At 39.5% G+C, this 25,248-nt stretch overlaps 1 protein-coding gene across 3 annotated transcripts in view; it reads left to right on the top strand.

Annotated features, from left to right (window-relative positions):
• The window catches only part of ST8SIA6 (ST8 alpha-N-acetyl-neuraminide alpha-2,8-sialyltransferase 6), a 238,396-nt gene that overhangs the window by 194,436 nt on the left and 18,712 nt on the right, over window positions 1–25,248 (top strand). For all 3 annotated transcript variants that reach the window (XM_055331033.1, XM_055331032.1, XM_055331031.1), the window contains one exon: window positions 4,721–4,807. In XM_055331033.1, coding sequence (XP_055187008.1) covers window positions 4,721–4,807 — 87 coding nt within the window. The remainder of the gene's footprint in view (window positions 1–4,720; window positions 4,808–25,248) is intronic.

The following is a 25,248-nucleotide window of genomic DNA, read 5'->3' as shown; positions in this document are numbered from 1 at the left end:
TGTGTGTGTGTTTAAGGGGAAAACGTTGCATATGTAGCTGCAGACTCAGTGTGTCCGAGGTGAGTTTAGAATCTATCTGTGTCACCATCTTGAACCAGAACTGTCCTATATTTTAACTGCACCTTCAAAGCTAGCAATGTTGGATCTCTCTGAACACATCTCCCTCTGATTCTGACCTCTATTTCTTCTTGAGAGAGCTTTGTAGTTGGTGCCTTTCAACAAATATGTCCATTGTGTGTAAGTTGTCAAATTTTTTGGCAGAAAGTTGTTGTAATACTTTTATGTCTGTAGGACTGTGAGTCCTGCAATCTGTCATTGGTCTCATCTTGGTCATTTGTGTCTGTTTTTCACCTGAGCAATGTGATAATAAGTCTATCAATTTTATTTTTATTTTTTTAAAAGATTTTATTTATTCAGAAGAAATGCAGAGAGAGCGAGAGAGGCAGAGGCAGAGGGAAAAGCAGGCTCGCTGCAGAGCAGGGAGCCTGATGTGGGGCTCAGTCCTAGGACCCAGAATCATGACCTAAGCTGCAGGCAGACGCTTAGCTGACTAAGCCACTCAGGCACCCTATTAATTATATTTTTTAAACAAACCCACTTTTAATTAGTTCTACTATGGTAGATCTTTTCTCACCTTTTACTTTTGTTTGCTTATATGAAATGTTTATTTTGTAAATAATATGTGATTGGTTCCTGCTTATTGAAAATCCAAGATGACTTTCTCTGCCTTTTAATTGGTATGTTTACATTATTTACATTTAATATGATTATTCATATGGTTGGATTTAAATCTACTATCATGTTATTTGTTTTCTATTTACCTACTCTTTGTTCCTTTTCCTTTTCCTGCCTTCTTTTGGTTGTTATTTTATGATTACATCATCACTTTTTATGGCTTTGTTGTTACTGATTGCTTTAAGTGAACACTACAGTTTTACCTTAAATAAAATGAATTGCATGGGTTCACTTATACGTTTTGTTGTTGTTTTTTTTTTAATAGTGTAGTACTGTCAATGTATTTTCTCTTCCTTATGACTTCCTGAATAACTTTGTCTTTTCTCTAGCTTACCTTAATGTAAGAATACAGCATAGAATACATACAAATTAACATACAAAATATGTGTTAATTTGCTATTTATGTTATTGGTAAGGCTTCTGGTCCATAGTAGACTATTGGTAATTACATTTTTGCAGAGTCAAAAGTTATATGTGACTTTTCGACTGCACAAAGGGTGAGGACCACTAACCCCTGTGTTGTTTGAAGGTCAACTGTTTACATTTTAATTGTCATCACAATCTGCTTTCAAATGCTTTATATCATCCCCTTTCTGGCCTTTGTTCTATAGTTGTCAGGGGTTCATTCTACATATGTTATAAACTGTCTAATATATTATTATTATTATATTTACTTTAAATAGTGGGGTGCCTACTTCTCCCTCTGCCTCTGTGTTCCCTCTCACTCTCTCTCAAGTAAATAAATGAAATCTTAAAAAAATTATTTATTAGATATAGAAAAAGAAGATTTTTGTATATATTTACATATTTGCCATTTCTAGTGTTCTTTGTTACTTTGTATCGATCTGGATTTACTCTGGTTTCCTTTTTCTTCTGCTGGAAGTACTCCTTTAGCATTCCTTGTACTGCAAGTGTGCTGGTGTGAATTCTTTCAGCCTTTGTATGTCTGAAAAAGTCCTTGTTTTACCCTCATTTTTTGAAAGATTTGCTAACTATGGAAATCTAAATTGACAATCCCCCTAAATCATGTTCCTTATTTTAATGGTATTGTTCCATGCCTTTTATTTTGTGTTGTTTCTGACAAGTCTGCTGTAATCTTATTTTGTTTCTATGTATATAATATGTCTCTTTTCTCTATTTAAAAAATATTTATTTATTTATTTATTTATTTATTTATTTATTTATTTGAGAGAGACAGAGAGAAAGAGAGTGAGCACAAGTGGGGCAGGGGAGGGGCAGAGGGAGAGGGACAAACAGACTCTTCACTGAGCAGGGAGTCCTACATGGGCCTCCATCCCAGGACCCCAGGATTGTGACCTGAGCTGAAGGCAGATGCTTAACTGAGCCACCCAGGCACCCCTCTTTTGTCTTAACTACTTTTAAGATTTTTTCTTTATCACTGGTTAAAGAAATTTTATCATTCTGTGTCTTAGTAGTTTAAGATAGATAGGAAGATTGATGATTGATTGATTTAGAGACTGTGCTCACACAAGTTGTGGGAGGGCAGAGGAAGAGGAAAAACAAAAATCCTCAAGCAGACTCCCCACTGAGAGGGGAGCCCTATTTGGGGCTCCATATGCTGACTCTGAGATTATGACCTGAGTTGAAATCATGCATCTGAGTGCTTAACTGATTTAACCACCCAGGCACTGCTAGTGTGTGTGTGTGTGTGTGTGTGTGTGTGTGTGTGTGTGTGTGTGTGTTTTAATGTCTCTTGTATTTTCACTTTGTTGAGCTTTTGGGATCTGTGGATTTATAGTTCTTATTTGGAAAATTTGCCACCTTAATTTTTTGAAAAAGTTTTTTGTCTTCCCTGTCTTTCTAGGGTCATAATATCCCATACATTAGACCACTTGAGATTATCTTACAGCTGAATGATTGTAACTTTTTGACTCAATCTTTTATTTCCTTTTATGTCTCATTTTCAGTAGTTTCTACTGCTCTGTCTTCAAGTCACTAATCTTACTATCTTAGCTATGCATCATAAACAATTAAATTTTCTTTTCATCTTATAAATAGCATTTAAAGGAAACTTCAAACTGACGAACTTAGTTTTTATAAGAGGATATTAATTTCATACTTACTGTAGTTTTATGTTTTATCTTGATAACTTCAAATACAGTTGCAGTTCTCATTGATTTAATTAGAAGATATTTGTATTTGGCTTCTATCTTCATATTCTCTTTCATTGAGTTTTGTGAGATAGCATTACCTTTGTTACTTTGCCTGATAGACCCTGGTAAACTTAGTGTCCTGTTTTGAATATGATCAAATGACTAAAAACCATGCCTTGCTGATAGACAAGACTCCAAACAGGAGAGAATAGGCACAGTGTCATGTCTCTGTTAAAGAGCCAGAAATTGAGAGAGCCTTGGGTAGGTTGCTGAATGTGTATTTCTCTCTCTCTCTCTCTCTCTCAATTAACAATGTCTTGCAGAATCTCTGGGTATCTCCTACCATGTGGAAACAGGTCAATATTTACTCCAGCTAGGAAGTGTCACACTTTAGACAAAGCTTTGGAGGTAGAGTATATAGATATCTCAGGCTACTTGGCATACTGGGACAAGTCTTACCTATGGGAATAAGGAAAATCTATTAAGGTTGGAGGACTATATACAAGTAAAACTATTTTTAACTTCTCCTATGATAGCTTCTTTCTTTGCTTCTCTGGTAGATAACAGCCTTTAAGATTTTCAGATTTTCTTAGCTGGGCCAACAGCAGTCAGGGGAAATATATATATATATATTTTTTATTTTGGCAGCACCATTGAAAAGAGAGATACCCAAAAGGTAGGTAAACTTCAGAGGGAGAGGAGTTGCTTGATGACCTTCCTAACCTATAAAAATATCTCTTTCAGAGCTAAGCTTTGGAGGGTCTGCATTTTGCTGGATGGAGATGGGGGAGTGATTTCTAACAGGATTTTTCATAGCCCTCTCCCTTCTCCACCCATCCCACCACACATCATCTTCTCCATGCAGAGCCTTTGTCTCAAGTAGTAAGCAACGAATGACTAAGATACTAATTGGAAGAAAATTTAAGGGTTTTTTTTCCACACAAAGGAATATTGCGTTTTATTTTCTTAATTTTTTTCAAATTTTAAAAAGATTTTATTTATTTGAAGAAGAGTGTGTGTGTGTGTGTGTGTATGTGTGTGTGTGTGTGTGAGAGAGAGAGAGAGAGAGAGAGGGAGAGACTGAAAGCACAAGTCGTGGGGGTTGGGGGAGCAGATGGAGAGGGAGAAGCAGACTGTCCGCTGAGCAGGGATCCTGATGTGGGGCTTGATCTAGGATCATGACCTGAGCTGAAAGCAGACAGATACTTAGCCAACTGAGCCATCCAGGGGCCCCAGTACTTGCATTTTAAATTATAATCCTTAAAGTTAGTCTTTTTATGATTAAAGAAATTAATACTTACAAATGGAATTTCAGGTAGAAGGAGATTTACTGGGGACTGGGATTCTGCAAAACCTATAGGTTTTTTATGCCAATATACATCTCTCTTAACTTAATCTGGTTTTTTTAGTGTACTATTCAGAATTAAAATTTAAGATGATTATTTTAGGACATTTTATCCATATATCCCAAGGTAAATCAATCAACTTAGAGTATAAAAAAGTGATAAACTGTATATTTATGGTAAACATCTATAAAATATATTTGTCAGTGAGTTATAATGAAATGAAATGGCTGTAAGATATGAATGCGAATTGGGGTGCTGTCATGGTTTATTTGTAATACCAGACTTGACTTATGGTATGCACAAATTATACATTCCTGAATCAACATAATAATTCTTTCCAAATTTATGGTCCGAGAGGTTTGGAAAAGGGTAGGATATTAACTTGTTTCTACATTACCTTGTTTCATAAAAGATTTAGAGAGCTAAAATGAGCAGATTCTAAAAGTGTCCTTTAGAACACCTATATGTATGTTTAGCAATATGTGAGATCTCTGTTTTCTAATTTTACTGATGTTTGACTTTTAGGTATTTAGAGAGTGACTATCTTCAGGTTATCAGAAATATACAGAACTGTCCATGGAAACGACAAGAAGAAGAATATGAGAATTTTAGGTAAAAAAAATCACTTCATAAATATTACGGGATTTAAATAATGTCTTGTGTATTTGCTTTGTATGGGAAATAACATGTCATGAGAAAGAAGAGTAGAAGGGGCCACCTGACAATCAGATTGATTTACTTCTCAGATCCCCCTCCTGAGACCCAGGGTGTTCTATCCCCATCTCTTATATAGAAATGTAATTCTGCTATTGGAATTCATGACAAAAAAACCTTAAGTTCAAAAAAGAAATTTTTGTTGTACTGTTAATTATATTTTAGAGGACATTGGTGCTTCTTTATACCATTTGTATTTGGTATTTACTTATTTTGTAAATAAAATATGATAGCATTCAGGAGTGCTTGGAAAACATAGAGTGAAAATGTCATCCACGGTCCCGTCACTTCTGGACAAAAACTGTGTTCCTCTCTGTGTTTTTCCTTCCAGTTTTCTTGTTGGCATTTAAACACCCGCATTAAAAAAAATAAAATAAACACCAGCATCATTCAGGACTGTGAGTGGTTACAGCTGATAACCTGGAGAGGAGCCATCAACCAGACAAGGCCAGGTTATCGGTTGATGATTATAGAACTGTTCTGTCCGTGGATAGCTTGGATCCCATCTAGACAGAGGGAAATTGCATCAAAGCACGATGCAGCAAGGGGTGCATAGACATTTACCTGGTACCCCTTACTCCCAGCCCTATGGCACAGCCAGGCCAGTTGTCTCCATGCTTGCCTGGTCTACATGGCTCTGCTTCTCTTTGCCACATTCTCATTCTTTGTTCTGCTTTTAACACAGGTTTTGTCCGGGGCCATGTTATTATGTTACAGTCCAGAAATATGTTTTTATCTTTACTGGTTCATATTTTCAGACTGTAAGCCTTCAGCCTTTTGAAGACCTTCTGAAAGAGCCAGTTTTCCCCTGAGATTCTCTACAGAAGTATCTGCTACTTGTCTTTCTTTACTGTGGGAAGGAAGTGCTTCTTATTTACACAGTGTTGTGGCTTTGCCTGCCCCACTTTCACTTACTTTATGCTCAGGTCATTGGACCAGCTGACTTTTATTCTGCTAGAATGAGAAGGGTTCGGGCCAGCTCCCACTGAGTGAAAGAGGAACTTCCTGACCAGTTTAGAGCTCACAGTGAATATTTTCCCTCCATCAGGTAGACTCATGGGTGTGTCAGCTTCCTGTAGGATGCCATTAAGCATCTTTCCTAACTGATATTCAGGGTGAGGGGCAAGAAAAGGGATTCTTGTGTATTTAATTTCCAGGATATTTCATGCTACATAGTCTGATATAGACTGAATGTATCCCCTCAAAAGTCATAAATTGAAAACCTAGCTCCCAATGTGATGGTATTTGGAGGTGGAGCCTTTGGGAAGTGACTGGGTTATGAGGACTGAGCCCTCATAGGTGGGGCAATGACCTGTACAAGATCCCAGACTGCCCTTATGCCCCTTTCACTATGTGAGGACACAGCAAGAGATGCCATCTAAGTCCCAGAAAGTGGCTTGAACCAGACAGCTAATCTGTTGTCATCTTGATCTTGGACTTCCCAGCCTGCAGAACTGTGAAAATAAATTGATGTTTATAACATGCCCAGTCAATACTGTTCTGTTATAGCAGCTTAAATGGTTTAAGACACAGTCTACTGAAGACTAGACTTGAGAGATCTCTGTGACCAGGAGACTGGATAGAAGTATGCATGTGCAGTTATAACATAAATGATCACAAGGTCAACAAGTGGCCAAGGAGTGTGGTTTAGAGAGACTTTTCTACATGTGCAGAAGAGACAAAAGAAGAAGAGGGAGAAACTGAAGTGCATTGAGCTGTTAAAGATGAGTCCAAGATAATCAGTTAGAAAGACTAGTGAGTAGTGACACAAATCACCAAAGTAGGGGTAAAGGAGATTTTCCAACTGTGAAATTGCCTTAGTTCAGACCTTTTGCAAATAATACAAGGAAAACAAAGTATACTAAATAAGCAAAGTTTACTAAACAAAGTACACTGTTTGAGGGAACTGGCAAGCTACCAAGGCAGGGAGAATTTTTAGGACTAAAATCCAGAAGAAGGAAGCCAAGGGAGGTGAGCCCTGCATTTGAGGCTGATTTTTCTAAAAAAAAAAAAAAAAAAAAAAAAAAAAAAAAAAAAAAAACCTTGCTAAATGCTGACAGGCAGAGAAGCAGAGCAGAGCTTCCAGATATCCATAGAAAAGATCAGTTTTCTAAATGAGTGAAGCCCAGATCTGAATCATTTCCATCCTCAGTTGGATTCAGATCTACCCTAAGCCCAGATGTCTGAGAGAAGCAAAAGCAAATCCTCTCTTGAAGAAGGTAACCTTATTCTCAGTCTGCAGTGATCTCTGCAGATTTTCAGACAATGTCTGGTTCAATTAAAAAATATATGTATTCTCTTTAAAGTTTTTCTTTTTTTTTTCCTTTCTTTTTCTTGTGATAAAAATCAGGAATCTCTTCAAATCCAAAGCTGCTTGAGAGTCACTGCTGCAAATTATGCTGCATAGAAGCCATAGAGATTGATGATATGCAGACAGAATGGCCATTTTCTCCTTAGTACCATCTCAGTATAAAAAGTACATCAGTAACCATGATGATTACCCATGGCCTATCTATCCCTCCAGGGCCAGTTTAAGTAAACATCTGGAACTATAACACTGATTGTTTTTGTCATGGAAGAGAATAGTCATGGTGACATTTATTTATTCACTTGAATATTTATTGTATTGTAATGTTCTTTTTATGGGCATATTTGTAAACTAAATTATGTACACCCTCAACAGAAGTCTGTACAATTAAATCGTAATTAAACTGTCCACTTTCCTAAATTTTTACTAATACAGCTGGCTAAATCTGGGGCTGGCTTATTTATAAAACTGGTAGTATAGGAACATCTCCTTTTATTAAATTGGCAAAGTCTCCATTTTCTTTATGTGAGCATTTTATATTGGAGAAAAGCGAAATGTGACCCTTTAAAAGGTGATAGTATCCTTTTAACAGGAATTACAGAAGGTGCATTAAATTCTGTCAAATATGAGCAAGTGAGTATATTCTAAATCCGCTTCTACCTAGCAGTTGACACCAAGGGGCTATTGGGAAATTATGGGACTTCTTTGGCCACATGATTTAAAAATAGGACAGTTTTTAAGAGTTACTTTTCTGAAATATATATGCCACTTGCTAGCGGGGGGGATGAATTTTGTTTATCAACAAATATCTGTTTAGGGTTTTTACTATGTTAAAGAACAATGGACCCCGTCAGCCTGGTATAGTGCAGGATACAAAGGTAGGACCTGAATAAATATATTTCAAATCAATAAACACCTGAAGGTACACAAGAAAAAACATAAGGTTTTCTTACCAATCTCAAAGAAATTGTAGTCAGTTTGGAAAGACAAAAAAGAAATCTATAAATATATATATGATTTCATGTCAAAATGAGTGATTTATACAAATACCATGGTATATCACTACACAGTCCATGTGGGATATAAAATTTCATTTTATGGAAGGAGATAGATAGGACTTGAACTGTGACTCAGATGATGAGTAGAAAGGGAGAGGTGATGGAGTCAGGAGTAAACATCAGGTACTTTCAGAACCAGCTTCACTGGAGCACGTGCTTGGGATAAAGAGAAGACCTGCAGATAGATAGGGGTGAGCCCAGGACACACAGAGCTCTGATGATTTGAGTAGATCCCACAGATTTCCTGTAGACACTGGAACCCCATGGAGATACCAAGGGTATTACATAATGAATTTATTACTTTAGGGAATGTGTCTGGTTAGAAAAATGCTATGTGAATTGGACTTTTAGGAAGGAGTGAATAGACTGAAGAAGCCAGAGCAGGGGTCGCCTGAGTGGCTCAGTGGATGAACGTCCACTTTGGCTTTGGCTCAGGGCATGATCCTAGGGTCCTGGGATCGAGTCCCACACTGGGCTCCCCATGGGAAGCCTGCTTCTCCCTCTGCCTATGTCCCTGCCTCTCTCTCTCTCTCTCTCTGTCTCTCTCTCTCTCTCTCTCTGTGTCTCTCTCATAAATAGATAAATAAAATATTTTTTAAAAAAAGAAGAAGAAGAAAAAGGAAGAAAGCCAGAGTAGCCAAGGGCTGGCTGTACTAGAACATCTAGAACATCAGTGGTAGCTCTAAAAATATCAAAGAAGGGACACTTGATAGCTCTTTGGCAGCATGATGTCTTCTATTTATCTTTGTATCTTCAGTGCCCATCACCAAGAGGGAGCCCAATAAAGGGGTGCAGTAGACATGACAGAAGAATTGGCAGGACTTGGTTGCTTATTGATTCATAGGTTTCAACTGGAAGAAGATAAAGAGAATTGAGGACAAATGTGAGATTTTTCAGTCGTTTGGTTAGGGATAATAGAGGTGCTAGTGAAAAGCAGACAGACCTCAGAGGGAAGTTGGGCAGGCTGTGTTTGAGAAGACAGATGCAGAAGACGTTTCCTTAATGTAAGTGTTGAGAGATATTGTAGTCCCCTGAAGAGGAAGGGTGATTGTAGCATAAAGCTGGCTTACGATAGAAGTGTGGCCCCATGTGGAAAGGAGTAGCCTGATGTATTCAAAGTGCTGACAGGGAAAAATCTGCAGCCAAGAATATTCTATCCAGCAAAACTATCATTCAGAATAGATGGAGAGATAAGGAGTTTCCCAGACAAACAAAAGTTCAAGGAATTCATGACCACTACAGCAGCCCCACAAGAAATATTAAAGAGGGAACTTTTGGAGTGGAAAGGAAAGACCACAAGCAAGAGTCAGGAAAGTAAGAAGTGTAAAAGCAGTAAAAAGAACTATAGTCATAAAAATCGGTCAAGGGACTCACACAATAAAATAATGTAGAGTATGACACTACATACCTAATAAAGTGTGGGGAGAGAGGAGTAAGGGATGGCTTCAAACATTAAGTGACCATCAACTTCATGCAGACTGCTCTATGCAGAACCTGTTATATGGTAAGCCGAATGGTAACCAGAAATCAAAAGTGAGTAATAAATATGCAAAAATAAAGAGAAATGAATCCAAGTATATCACTAAAGAAAGCCAACCATAAAACAAGTAACAAAAATGGCAATAGATACATACCTCTCAATAATTACTTTGAATGTAAATGGACTAAACGCTCCAATCAAAAGGCATAGGGTAACGAGATAAATAGAAAAATAAGACCGATCTACATTCTGCCTGCAGGGGATTCATTTCAGACCTAAAGACACCTGTAGATTGAAAGTGAAGGGATAAGGAAGCATTTATCATGCAAAGGGATTTGAAAAGAAAGTTGGGGTAGCAATACTTATATGGGATAAAATAATTTTAAAACAGAGATGGTAACAAGAGATTAAGAAGGACACTATATAACCATTAAGGGGACAATCCAACAAGAAAATTTAACAGTTGTAAATAGGCATGTATCCAACATGGGAGTACCCAAATAGCTTTTATTTAAAAAAAAAAAAGTTTTCAATATCCTTTAGCCCTTGAAGAGCATTTGACACTGTTGACCAACCCTCTGACTCAGAGCAGTCTCTTCCCCTCTCTTTCTTTTCTCTGATTTTTCCCTTAGTTCTCTGGTGACTCCTCCTTTGTAGCTCCTCAGAGGTCTTGCTACACAGTTACCAAATGTAGTGGGGTTTTTTTTCCTTTTTTTCAATTTATATATTTTTCAATTAATTAACATATAGTGTATTTTTAGTTTCAGAGGTAGAGTTCAGTGATTCATCAGTCTTAGGTAATACCCACTGCTCATTATATCACATGCCCTCCTTAATGTCCATCACCCAGTTATCCCATCTCCCTTGCCCCTCCCCTCAGCAACTCACAGTTTGTTTTTTATGATCAAGAGTCTCTTATGGTTTGTCTCCCTCTCTGATTCCATTTTGTTTTATTTTTTCCCTTCCCCTATGATCCTCTGTTTTGTTTCTTAAGTTCCACATATGAGTGAGATCATAGGATAATTATCTTTCTCTGGTTGACTTACTTTGCTTAGCATAATACTCTCTAGTTCGATCCACATCATTGCAAATGGCAAGATTTCATTTTTTGATGACTGAGTAGTATTCCATTGTGTATAGATATGGTATATACATCCATGGTATGTATGCCATATACATACACATATATACACTCATACACACTATATCTTCTTTATCCATTCATCTGTTGATGGACATTGGGGGAAGCACCCAAATGCTAAAAGCAGTTAGTAACAAACATTGAGTAAGTAATTGATAGTAATACAATAATACTTTAAGAAGCAAGAGAAATCTCAAACAACTGAACTGTATACTACAGCAACTAGAAAAGAAACAACAGACAAAACCCAAAAGCATAGAAGGAAGGGAATAATAAAATTAGAGAAGAAATAAATGAAGTAGAAACAAACAAACAACAACAACAAAAAAAAAAAAAACCAAAAAACCTAGAATAGAACAGATCGATAAAACCAAGAGCTTGTTCTTTGAAAAGATCAACAAAATTGATAAACTTTTAGCCAGACTTAGGACAAACAAAAAAGGAAAGAGGACTGAAATAAACAAAATCAGAATTGAAAGAGGAGAAATAACAACCACACCACAGAAGTACAAAGAATTTTAATAGAATATTCTGAAAAATTATATGCCAACAAATTGGACAACCTAGAAGAATTGGATAAATCTAGAAACATAACCTCCCAAAACGGAATCAGAAGAAATAGAAAATTTGAATAGACCAATTACCAGCAATGAAATTGAATCAGTAATCAAAAAACTTCCAATAAAAGTCCAGTACCAGATGGCTTCACAGGTGAATTCTACCTAACATTCCTCAAAAAGTTAAAAATAGGGGATCCCTGGGTGGCTCAGCAATTTAGTACATGCCTTCAGCCCACGGCGTGATCCTGGAGACCCGGGATCGAGTCCCACGTCAGGCTCCCGGCATGGAGCCTGCTTATCCCTCTGCCTGTGTCTCTGCCTCTCTCTCTCTCTCTCTCTCTCTCTCTCTCTCTCTCATAAATAAATAAAATCTTTAAATAATCAACAAAACTAAAAGGCAACCTATGGAATGGGAGAAGATATTTACAAATGACATATTCAATAAAGGGTTAGTATCCAAAATATATAAAGAATTGATACAATTCAACACCCCCAAAATGAATAATCTAATTTAAAAATGGGCAGAACACATGGATAGATATTTCTTCAAAGGAGAGATCCAGATGGCCAACAGACACATGAAAAGATGCTCAACATCACTCATCCTAAGGGAAATGCAAATCAAAACTACAGAGATATCACCTCACACCTGTCAGAATGGCTAAAATCAAAACCACAAGAGGATGTAGAGAAAAAGGAATCCTCGTGCACTGTTGGTGGGAATCCAAACTGGTATAGCCACTGTGGAATGTAGTAAGGAAGTTCCTCAAAAAGTTAAAAACAGGGGATCCCTGGGTGGCTCAGCAGTTTAGTGCATGCCTTCGGCCCAGGGTGTGATCCTGGAGTCCCGGGATGGAGTCCCACGTCAGGCTCCCCGTATGGAGCCTGCTTCTCCCTCTGCCTGTGTCTCTGCCTCTCTCTCTCTCTCTCTCTTTGTCTCTCATAAATAAATAAAATCTTTTAAAAAATTAAAAATAGAACTACTATCCAGTAATCACAGTAAAGAATATGAAAACACTAATTCAAAAGGATATATACAACCCTATGTTTATTGCAGCAGCATTTATAATAGCCAAATTATGGAAGCCAAGTCTCCATCAACTGAATTGATTAAGAAGTGATTATATATATATATATATAATACATACAGTGGAATATTATTCATCTACAAAGAATAATGAAATCTTGCCATTTGCAGCAACATGGATGGAGCTAGAGGATATAATGCTGAGTGAAATAAGTCAGAGAAAGACAAATATCATATAATTTCACTTACATGTGGAATTTAAGAAATGAAACAAAGGGGAAAAAAGACAACCCCCTACACAAACTCTTAACTATAGAGAACAAACTGATGATTACCAGAGGGGAGGTGGGCGGGGGGTGAAATAGGTGATGGAGATTAAGGAGTAAATTTATCATGAGGAGCACTAAATAATGCATAGAATTATTAAATCAGTACCTTTTCCACCCAAAATGAATATAACACTGTATGTTAACCATAGTGGTTTAAAAACTTAAGAAAATTTGTGGCTCTCTAAAAAGCCTTTTTTCTCAGCATTCCCCCCCTCCCCCCACTTATCAGTGTCTGTCCTCTTTTTACTGTTTTGTTTTTTTTTTTTTTTTTTTAAGTCTTTACTCATTCAGCACTTCATGTGGAGTCTAAGAACTTGGAGCCTGGGATTTCAGTCCCTGGTTTCTCTGCCTTTCTTAGAAAAATATCTGCAGTCCATGTCAGTGGTTCCATAAGTTCTTGAAACTGTATCTGAAATTTTTTCCATGTTCTGGGGAAAAGATCCCTGACTTTCATCTGCTTCTCATGGAGTCTAGGACCCCCTGAATGGACTAAAAATTTTTTTCTAAGATTTTATTTATTTATTCATGAGACACACACACACATACACACACACACAGAGGCAGAGACACAGCAGAGGGAGATGCAGGCTCCCTGCAGGGAGCCAATGCGGGACTTGATCCCAGGACCCTGGGTCATGACCTGAGCCAAAGGTAGATAGATGCTCAACCACTGAGCCACCCAAGTGACCCGACTAAAATATTTCTAAGAACACATCCAGAACCATGGCTCTATTTGCTTTGGGATTTTGTTGCTCGTTTCATCTTCCCTGTAAGTGTGATTACCATTAGCTTAGGTGTGGCCCTAGCACACAAGTGTCCTCTCCCGTCATCTGGACTTTCTCAGTTGTGATTATGAATTGGCATTTCTGTGAGATCCTAGTAAACCTAAAGAGGGATTTCATAAGCAAGAGGTGAAGACGCCCTACCTTCTCTTTTTCTCCTGGCATCTCATTTCATTTCCATATAGCTGTACAAAGTTAAGAATGTTGAGCTGTCTGCCTTCTGCTTTTAAAATCGATTCTCCTCTTAAAGTTTTTCCCCCAAGCACAGACCAATACACATATAATAAATTTGTGGAAAATCGAACCTGGATTTCAGTTTGAGGAATTACTGCTCTTCACATTCTCTCCCTCGCATTTTTAGAAATTGATAATCATTTGCTTCAGCATGATGCTCACATATTTGAGAGTCATACCAAGATGCTTAAATTTAAATTAAGCATGATATGAAATGTTCCCTGTTCCTCTTTCTCTACTTCTTTATGTCACCCTTGAAAACCCCTTTGTGAAGCTCTGCAAACTTTTTGTAGGCAAATTTTATCTCAGCAGAAGATCTTTGAGCTTCAATAAGTAGTCTTAGATTCCCTAGGAACTGGCCTGGTAATTACTGCATTAGCTTTCATGAACTGTCTTCTTACTTAAAAGAACTGTATTCATTTGTGTAATCAATTATGGAAAACTAATAGGTACACAAAGCAACAGTGCTGAATTTTCATTTTACTCTCCTTTTTTTCCCTTGCATAAATGCTCATGCTATTATTTGCTGTTATTTTGTTTTCGATTTTTTTTTTTTGATCCTCAAAAACCCTTTGATTTCTTTAAACGTCCCTGGGTTTCATGGATGTGAGTCTGAAACCAAAATGACTGAATATTACCAGTCACATGTTTACTGAAAATTTAGTGGCAGAGAGCAGTGCTATTATGTAAATGTACACATTTATTTTAAGAGTCATGCAAATGAGATGCTTTTCAAATTACTTGTAAACAGGTATTTTGTGTCTGATTACTTTGTTACAGATAACTATCTCATGGTAGCAATTTTATTAAATTAGGAATTATCCCCTCCGGTTTGATTAGATTAAAATTTCTTTTTTTTTCAATTTTTTTATTCATTTATGATAGTCACACAGAGAGAGAGAGAGAGGCAGAGACACAGGCGGAGGGAGAAGCCGGCTCCATGCGCCGGGAGCCCGACGTGGGATTCGATCCCGGGTCTCCAGGATCGCGCCCCGGGCCAAAGGCAGGCGCCAAACCGCTGCGCCACCCAGGGATCCCAGATTAAAATTTCTTGAAAGTTATTTTCTTTGTTTTTCTTGTGTGGGAGGCTCCAACGTTATAGCAGTAGATGTGTTAAGTTTTCTATAACATCAGCCAATGTGTTGCTTTCATTTTTGAGTCCCTCAAAAAATGGAACAATGAACAAAATGAACTTACAGGTCTTCTATCACATAGGTAAATATTTTCTTACTACATGACAATTACATGATTGAAACAGTGCCCTTTAATGATTTAGTTTTGTGGAAGGATATAGATTCTTCAGATAAATAGATGGATTAAGTTAACAGATGTTTTTCAGAAATCATAGCACTGAATAACCAGACTTAGTTTAACCAACAAAGCTTCCAGCTAATTTCTGAAATATTTCCCCAAAAAGCAGTGCTTATGGTTTGATTTTAGTATGTCACGAGCTTTCACTTTTTTTTCATTTATTTTTTTTTCATTTACTGAACATTATTATATCCCAGGCATTTTGTTTTGTAGCACAGATTTCTCAGAGAGAAGCAGGAGGCTTCTCTATGAGGGGGTTCTTTTGATTATACAAAACCATGTTCGGTTTTCTGAGCCACTGTTCCCCTCCTCCTCATATTCCTTAAATGCGTACTGTTTATGATTCATATGGGATGACTGTGATGACAGCTCAAAGCAATACATATTTTATTTTTTTTTTAATTTAAGAAGATGTGTGCACTTTATGATAGGTGTTTTGGGTCAGTTGTCAGATTGAAAAAGCTTCTTTTCCTCGTTTCCTCTGCATCGGGAACATTTTTCACTGTTAATATCCTGTCATATCATCTTCTATTTGTCATGCCATACAGCATGCCTGTGCATTTAGAGAAGCAACAAAAACCACACCGTGTCATTACGCCTGCCGTATTTAATAATAGAAGCGGGCTCTTGTACATTTAGAGAGTCATTCCTGTGTTAGTTTTCAGAATATAAACTTTGCCGTAAAAAATGCACCAAACCCACATGAGATTCACTGATCTTCCAAATTTTACTTCAAAACTTATCTTTCAAGTTGTACTCGATAGTAACTGTATTGCTTTATGAACCCAGGTCAGATAAGCATCCTTTTAGGCTGCCCTGCCTTTCAAGCCCTCTGTTCCTTATTGCACTGCTTACACGGTCTTTGTTGGTTCCTTACATCGTTTAAACACTGGGATAATGAATGTGCCAGCGTGGAGATATTTCTCCAGTGTTCAACAGCACTCCTTTACTTCTCAGTTGCCGTCACCTTCGTGTCTTCTGCTTTGATAATCATATTCTTTTATATTTTATGTTACCTTGGTCTAGTTCCTATATTCTACTCTAATGCACGGGATGATCTTTCATAAGCTTGAAAAAAAAAATCAGTGCCCACATTAGCTAGTAAGAGAAAAACTCAGTCATCTCAGCTGCTGATTGAATTTCTTCTTTCTTTATTCTCTTCCTTAGCCTGAGACTCGTATTGATCCCATATTGAACACTGGATCACATATCCTATCAGATTTTTCTGTGGCTGCCAGGTTATGCAGCAGCACTTTGAGAGGGTTGAGGTACAGCTAGGATGAACCTTCAGCAAAATGGCAAAGTATGCGAAGCGTTCATTCCTTTTACATTTCATGTATATTTCAAAATGTATTGAGCCTCCGCTCTGTGTCAGGTACCTGGGCTTCCCCCGCCCCCACCTCCGTTTTCTGATAGCCTGTAAAGCTTCTTTGCTTCTCTCATCTCAGTGCAATGCCTCAGGGGTTCAGACACACTGTGCAGCATTAAGTTTCCGTGTTCCCAAATCGTTTCTCCCTTGTCCTTCCTCAAAACTCCAGTTTCTCTGTGCAAGATCTCCACTGAAACGTCAAGTATTAATTCATGTTAAGCTGTGAATGATGAATGGGTGGGCTTTTCTGAACCCATGCCTTCTATTCTTTGTATAACTGGGTTCATCAAGGACAACCACCAATGTCTGATTTTCTAATTCCAAATGCATAGTCCATTGCACCTTTCTCATTTTGTAAGAGAGCCAGGGATTTGAAGACAAAACTCGCCCATGTGATTAGTGTCAATTTGAACCAGGGGTAACTATCATACCTTTCAGTGTGACACCAGCTGGATAGTCACATGGACTAATAGCACATACCCTCTGGGCTTCTGGAATTTCTCCCAGTGCTCCGGGCAGCTAGTTCAATCTCAGGATAGCTCTATTTTAATTCACATGTAGACATGTTGCTAAAAAGAAGTCCTATCTGAAGCTCCTAATTCTTCTTATCTGCTGTGGCCAAAATGGAATGTTTTAATGCCTTTGGAAGCCATGTAAGTCACTGGAATTCTTAGATCATTGTATTTTTAATGATTCTTTTAGTTTGAAATGTACGTTCATTGTGAGCCAATTGATTCTAAAATCACAGTATTTTAGCAGGTCATCCCGATTTTGTTTTTCATTTCCCTTCTTACACAAAAACTTTCTCCTCCAAACCCTGGAAAGCATGGTCTGTACTCCCTCGGTCTCCCACCCACATCTTTAACAACGCTGTTTCCCCTGTGGCCAGTAGTGACCCCACACTACTAAAGCCAGAAAGCATTTTCCATTCTCATTTTGCTTGACCTCTCACTTCTTACCAATATTCTGACAGTCTACAGCATTCCTTATTCCTTGGAAGGTCCTCCTACTTAATTTCTGTGCCATTCCATTTGTTCTCTCAACTCCTTCCTCCTTATCGCCCTACCAATCCACCCTCAAGTCCTGATTGGATTTTGGGAATCTCTCTTGAGAGCACATGGTCCCTGCTGGCACACGGCAGGAGCCCTGGCACTGACTATGGCTGGGCGTACACCGTTGGCCTCATCGTTCCCTCCCCTGTGGACCGCTGCAGGGACCTGCACCCTGTCCATCATGCACCATGCTGGTGTCCTTCACCGCCCCCCGCCCCCACTCTTGACACAAGAGCCAGATGGATTTTTTTTTTTTTAATCAGGCTATGATCTGTGGTCAAACTTGCTTTTGCCACTGCTCCTACCAAGCCCTGTGTTGCTGGGCCACTATGCACTCTTTCACCCTCACTGCACACCACATCCCTTGTGACCTTTTTCTGTTCCATCTTGGTTCATCTTTTACTGCCTCACATGTACCTTCATTCAGTCTTTCCAGTGCCATCCCCCCTGCCTGTCCTCCTTCCTCTAGTTCATGTGTACTAATTTTTTAGATCCCCAAGCAATTATCCCTTCTTCAAGAAGACCTTCCCTCAACAGCCTGATCAGGTCATTGCTGCTGTCTGCCCTATAATGCATTCTCCTTTGTAATACTGATCACAAGTATGAATTTCCATGGTCTGTGTGGTGTGATTACTTCATAGACCTGGCAAATCCATCACCCGTGTTATTTTCTAAAGTGCGCAATAATGATCAGAAAATATTTTCATCAGGAGGACCCTAGAATCTTTCTCAATGGTTCTAAACATGGGTCAAGGCTCAATACAGGAACTAGGGGTTGGAAAGCGTAGTCCAGTTTCTGAGCTCAGAAGCACCCATTCAGCTTCAGGTTGGCTCCATTAATCTTATTATTGACCTTTCCTGTTTGTTCCACAGGGCCTTTCATTTTATTTTAAATTTGGTCTCCCCCATGAATGGCTGAGTTCCCACTAGAGTATCTTCAAGGCGCCTTTGACAGGAAGCATTAGAGCAGTTTGTTATTTGTGGCATCATCACTATCACTTTTAGCTTAAGCCACTGCTCCCAGCCGGTCTCTTTATCAGTCAAACGGAGAAAATACCTTCCTCTGTGAGTTTTTATGAATATTCAATATGCAAAATACAGTCTGTTATATGGTAAAGTCTCAATACTTGATAGCTATTATTACTTTCAGTTTAATATCTTTCTAGCTTGTAATTACTATTCTACTAAAAATAGCTTAAACTCTTGTAAACTCTGGCCATTTATAAGACACCTAACAAATCCAATGAGTAGTGGTAAAGCTGGAATACTTTCAGTTCCAGTCCTCTGCCTAGGGAGACATGTAAACATTTTTAAGCCTCAGTTTTGCTCTTGTGATGCATTTCGTGTGGATTATCCCATGCGTTTGATAAGGACCAGCATTTCCTATTTAGTTTATTCTATTTGAACTTTGATCTTTTCATGATGGAAAATAGGTCACACAGAGCAGAAAATATTAAGCTTCAGCTTTCTAGGTTATAAACTCCCTGTGCATTATTTGCAGTGGAAAAGGACTTGCTTTTGTATGAATAGTCTATGGCTCATCTCCCTCTCTTTGGTAACGTGGTAACATCCCTGATGTCTAACCAGGAATGACTCGGAGTTGCCTGAGAATTAGTCAGCCTGATGATAAGCAGAGCAAAGAGTTACACGTTCTCCCCTTCCTCCAGATTATCTCCCCCCTCCCCCCCCACCATTGACAATGGGTATGGGTGACAAGCTCAGGGTGGGACTGGATGATTCTTATCTATTGGGTGAAGCCTGAGGGCAGAGATGAAAAGTCAGGATGTGGACAAAAGCAAGAGAATAAGTGTACAGTTCCCCAAGACCAGGCAGAAACAGAAGCTGGGTTTGGGGCTGAAGCCAAAAAGGCAGAAGATAATGGATTCCACAGTGAGCCATAAGTGCTGTCCTGGAAGGGCGCCTGAGATGCAGGTTGGCCTTCCATGGCTTTCCAGGAGCACTTAGGGCCCATTTGTGCATCTGAATCAGAGTCATTATAGGACTGGGAGCTGAGCCGGCCTCTTAGCTCTCCTTCCACCTGTGCAGGACAGAGACTCCGATCCTTAACCCAGAAGGAGCCCTTTGTGATACACGTGCATTGCTTTTCATTGAATCACACAATGAGGATTTGGCTTTGGAAATTCAAGACTAAGAAAGGATGAGACCTTTTAGGAAAGAAAGTGGTGTAAACAAAACATACTGAGATCACTTCTCTTAGGAAGTGCTTCATAGATAGCATGTCAGCACGTTTACACATAAGGCTGATTCTCATTATGATGATAAAACTTGGTTTTCACAGGGCTGGGTATTAATTCAGGCTCTTACATATGTTGCCAGACAGTATCAGAAAAAGAAAAAAAAAAGGTTTCTTACCTTCCCTTTTTCTCCCTTTTAAAATATATGACCAAGTAGAAGTCAACAAAGGTTTGGTATAAATGACTTCTTTACATTCTCCTCATGCATGGAACCATAAAGGCAGTGACCTGGATTTTTTTTGGTCTGCAAAATAAAATATATTCAGAATTCTTAACATTCATCTTAACAGTTGATTTTGTATTTTTAGAACCTGTGTTTTCCACGCTTATGTAATTCACAATTGACTTTAAACCTGATAATTTAAAAAAGGCAGGGGCCAGTCATGTGACGAGAGGACTAGCAGGGGCCTTGAAAGGTCAGTCAAGTCACAGCTTTGCCCTCCTTCAGAAGGGCATCAGAAGCCAGCCAGCTGCTCGAACAGCTCTCCTGTTTTCACAGACCTCACAAACCTGCTTTCTCACCAGCTGACTTCTAGATTCCTTCTACCAGTTCTCCTGCTGCAATGTGACCCCATCTTCCCTGAATGAGCCTCAGGATGAATGAAAATAATAAAAGGCCGCCACTTTATTATAGAAAGGCTGGTGCTGGCCCCTGGACCCCTGACAGGGAAAGCACCACCGCTCTCCCAGGGTCAGAAACCTGTGTATTCCTCTTGATGTCCTGTCCTTTAGTCCTCTCTTCCAATCAATCACCAAACTGGAGCAGTCTCACATCCGAAGCATGTTTCAGGCTGATCTGCTTTCCTCTGTTCTGCATCACCACCCTGGTCTGGTTCCTTATATGGGTCCACTTGCCTAAGTGGACACATATGGCCATAAATGGCTTCAGCATCCAGCCATTGAATCAAATGCTAGTCTAGGTGTTGCTGCAAGGGTACTTCGTAGGTATGCTTAACATCTACCGTCAGTTGACTTCAAGTAAAGGAGATTACCCTCAATCATGTGGGCAGGCCTTGTTCCATCAGTTGATAACCTGAAGAGCAGAAAACAGGTTTCCCAGAAAAGAAGAGATTCTACTTCAAAACTCTAGTAGCCACTCTAGCCTGAATTACCAGCCTGGGTCCTTCCCTACAGATTAACACTTGCCAGCTCCAGCAATTTTGTGGGCCAATTTCCTAAAATAAACTTCTTTAAATAGATAGGTGGGCCAATTCCTTAAAATAAACTTCTTTAGATAGATAGATACGTATGTAGGTAGGCAGGTAGATACATGGATAGACAGACTGGTGATTCTGTTTCTCTGGAGAGCCCTAACTGATAGAGCTACTCTAATTAATTTTTAACTACCATCTATTTATCTCTTAACTGGTGTTCTGGTTACTTGTTGTGGCATAATGAACTGCTCCATAACTTGTGATGGCTGGAAACAATGACTTGATAGTCTCACAGAACCATGGGCTGACTGGGCTCAGCTGGGGAGCTCTCAATCAAGGGTCATATGCTCACTGTCCAGAGGTGGCTGGAGCTGGAATCATCTGAGATGGCTCACTCCCACAGCTGGGGCTTGATTCGGGCCTTTGTAAGCATTCAGCTAGGCCAGCTGTCTCTGCTGCCTTCAGAGGAGTCCCTACATGTGACTCGAGCTTCTTACAACATGATGACTGGATCCCCTCAGGAAGTGTTCAGGGAGTGAACATTCCATGAGACCCAAGCAGAAGCCACAAGACTGTTTAGGACCTAGCTTCAGAAATCCCAGAATGCAATGTCTGTGACATTCTCTCAGTTAGAGAGTCAGAAGGCCAACCCAGATTCAAGAGGAGGAGTTTAGGTTCACCTCTTGACTTGAGGAGCAATGTGTCTATATGGTACAAGGATGAACCAAGGACAGCCATCTTTGGAGACTACTTACAGCCCTGGCCACTGCCGTATCCTCCCACCTGATCCCACCACCTTTGTCCAGACCCCCAGTCTGTCTTCCTCAAGGACGCTGAAAATGCTTATGTCCTAGTGTCACTGCTTTATATAGTAAGGCCTTTGGTGACTTACCCTTTCCCATAGAAGACAGCCCAATTGTTTGCCTTTGCTTATTTATAAGACTTTTCATGATATAGTTCTGCAGTGTTCCCCACCTAGTACCCTGTCTCCCAAGGCAGATGGGATTTTTTTCAGGATTTTTGCACGTTCCGTGCTGTCTCTCCTTCAGGCTCTCACACTCCCTGTTTTGATGGGTCACTGTGTCCTGGTCGTTTGTCCTGGCCTTTAGTGTGGCTGTGTCTTCCCCTCTGCTTTTTGTTTTTGTTTTTTTCTCTCTGTTTCACATTAATGTGTCTCTTTTATTTTTATTTACTCATTAGAGAGAGAGGGTGCAAGTTGGGGGAGGATAGGGTAGGAGAGAGGGAAAGAGAGAAAGAACGAGAGTGAGCCTTAAGCAGACTCCCCACCCAGTGTGGAGCCCAATGTGAGGCTCGATCCCACAACCTGAGCTCGTGATCAGAGCCAAAGTCAAGAGACAAACACTTAATGGACTGTGCCACCAGGGCTCCCTGTGTGTTTCATTTAATTTTCTTGATTTCTTTATAGTTTTGGTCTGTGCTTTCTTTCTTGCCTTTCTCCTTTCCTCTACAGCGACCCATCATATAAAAACTGAAGATTAAAAAATATTTTCTGAATTAATTAGTGTTCTATTCTTCAGAAAGTTAGAAGCTTATGAATACAAGGCTTCTCCTGTCCTTTGCTCCTGCCACCTCCTGCTGTTTTTCTTCCCATGTGGGTCAGTGATGCTTAATGCAGAAGAGATTCCCAGTGCTTGATGGGTTTTCTCTTCTTCAACATAGTTAACAAACTGTTGTCACCTTTATTGCTTTGCTGGGAAGCCTTATTCCCTTCCTGGTTTTGTTCTAAACTCTACTGTCCCAGGGTATAAGACAAAGGAAGGGACAGAGTCTCCTTCATTCCTCGACATGTTCCCAGAGCCTAGCATGGTGCTGGGAACACAGGATGCTCTTGGCAAATTTTTATGAAATGAAGGAATTCCACTAGGGAACGTTAAGAGTTCAGGAGGACCTAGAAGATACCATGTCATACAGCCACTGTCTTTTTTTAAGAAATGATTTCTAACTCCATGGAGTTGTAAGTTTATTTTCTTTCAGTGCTTTTAACTGTTTGGGTTCAATTCCCCAGAGAGAAATGTCTTTCTAGGAACTGACTTTCTTTCCAGTATTTGGAGTTGGATGGGTTTAAATCTTTAGTCTCCCAGTTACTAGCTGTGTGATTCCTTTGGGGAATTAATTTTTCTGAGGTTGTTTCCTCAATTATAAAATGAAAATAAGAATCTCTACTTCAAAAGAATATTATGAGGATTAAATGTAATGTGTAAAACGTATTTGCTGTGTTACCGGCATAAGGGCAGCCATATAACAAGCAGTAGAATAGAGAGCCAGAAATAAAACTCACATATATGGCCAATTGATTTTTGAGAGGGGTGCCAAGACCATTCAACAGGGAAAGGACAATTCTGTTCAAAAAAATGATGCAGAACAAACTGAATTCCCATGTGCATAGAAAAAAAGTTGGACCCCTTCCTCACATCATATACAAAAATTAACACACAGTAGACCAAAGACCTAAACTTAAGGACAAAACCATAAAATTCTTAGATGAAAATAGGAGAAAATCTTCATGATATTGAATTTGCCATAATTTCTTGTGAAGCCACTGTCTTATCTCCTGGCCACCTTGGTCAGTGCCTCACCCATTAAGTAGATCTCACATCTTCCCCCCCACCCCACCCCTACCCTTTGCACCCTAAAATCTTTTGCTTAGGGGAGGCCCTTTTAACCTTTAGTTAAACAAACTCTAGTCATAAGCCCCCAGGCACCCCCAGTTGGCCTTCCGCTCTAGCCTCCTGCCACTGCCAACCATCCTCCCAAGCACATTTATTTTTATTCATTCACTGAACACATATTTGCCCTGTGTTCCCTGTGTGCCAGGCACTGTACTAACACCTTCATACCATCTTCCCCTCTCTCCCAGTCAGCTGCAGTACCCTTCCTTGCCGCATGTATCATAACCTCATCTATGTCAACCTGTATGACATTGAAATGATACCAAAATGCCAGTTATGTTTTTTTTTTAATTTTTATTTTATTTTATTTATTTATGATAGGCACACAGTGAGAGAGAGAGAGAGGCAGAGACATAGGCAGAGGGAGAAGCAGGCTCCATGCACCGGGAGCCTGATGTGGGATTCGATCTCGGGTCTCCAGGATCGCGCCCTGGGCCAAAGGCAGGCGCTAAACTGCTGCGCCACCCAGGGATCCCGCCAGTTATGTTTTATGTCTGCCTCTCCTAATGTAAGTAAGGTCCCAGGGAGCAGGGCCCGTCATGCTTTATTCATATTTGTACTTAATGATTTGTAATTTATAATCCTCATGACCATCACCTGATGAGTGCCTAGTGAATATGTGCTGAACTGTTCTGTGCATGGGTCCTAACTCTGGATCATACACTTGAACGGATTAAATCTGATTCCTTTTGAGGCCATATAATATTTTCAGGCAGCTCTTAAGTCCCTCCTGTATATGCCCTTCTGCAATCTGGACATTGTTCATTTTTCACCTGTCATGAATTTCAGCTCCTCCATCAGCAGAGCCACTCCCTCCAGACAGGCCCTGCCTTCTCAGTGTGCCTTTGAAAGCAAAGTTGACACAACACATCCAGGCACACTGAGTGTACTTTGAGCATCACGAGTAGAGTGAGTCTCTCTCCTTTTTTTCTAGCCACTGTTCTTGTAATTATGTTGTTTACATCACATTTGAATTTCAGAAAGCTATTACACACTGCTGTTCTCTCAAGTTAGTTTAAAACCTGCAAATCTTAGGGGCACATGGGTAACTCAGTCGGTTAAGCATCTGACTCTTGGTTTTGGCTCAGGTCATGATCTCAGGGTCCTTAGATAGAGCCCTTTACCAGGTTCTGTGCTGAGTGGGGAGTCTGCTTCTCTCTCTCTCTCTCTCTCTCTCTCTCGCTCTCTTTTTCTCTCCCTCTCTCTCTCCTCCTCCTCCTCTCTCTGCCCCTCCCCCTGTTCCCTCTCTCTCTCTCTAAAATAAGTAAAGTTTATATTATATATATATAATATATATATATATATATATATTTATATATATATATAAACCTGTAAATCAGTCATTCATCAAAGGCCTCTGACTAGGGATGACTTATTTGCAAGCTTTCATACCAAATTATTCTTTCTCTCCCACCTTCCGCATGCCCCCACACCACAGTGCTGCACATGCAGGCCGTACACAAACACCCAGACACACAGAGCCCTGTGCAGCCACAAGAGCATGACAATGTGTGTGGAGACTGGGCTGGGATGTCACATCATGTGGCATCAGCAGCTACACGATATAGAGGCCATTTGAACCTGTAGTG

Source organism: Nyctereutes procyonoides, unplaced genomic scaffold (genome assembly GCF_905146905.1).
Source record: "Nyctereutes procyonoides isolate TBG_1078 unplaced genomic scaffold, NYPRO_anot_genome, whole genome shotgun sequence".
Classification (NCBI taxonomy): Eukaryota; Metazoa; Chordata; class Mammalia; order Carnivora; family Canidae; genus Nyctereutes; species Nyctereutes procyonoides.
Note: the sequence above shows the minus strand (reverse complement) of the source record. Positions and strands in the feature narration are given on the sequence as shown.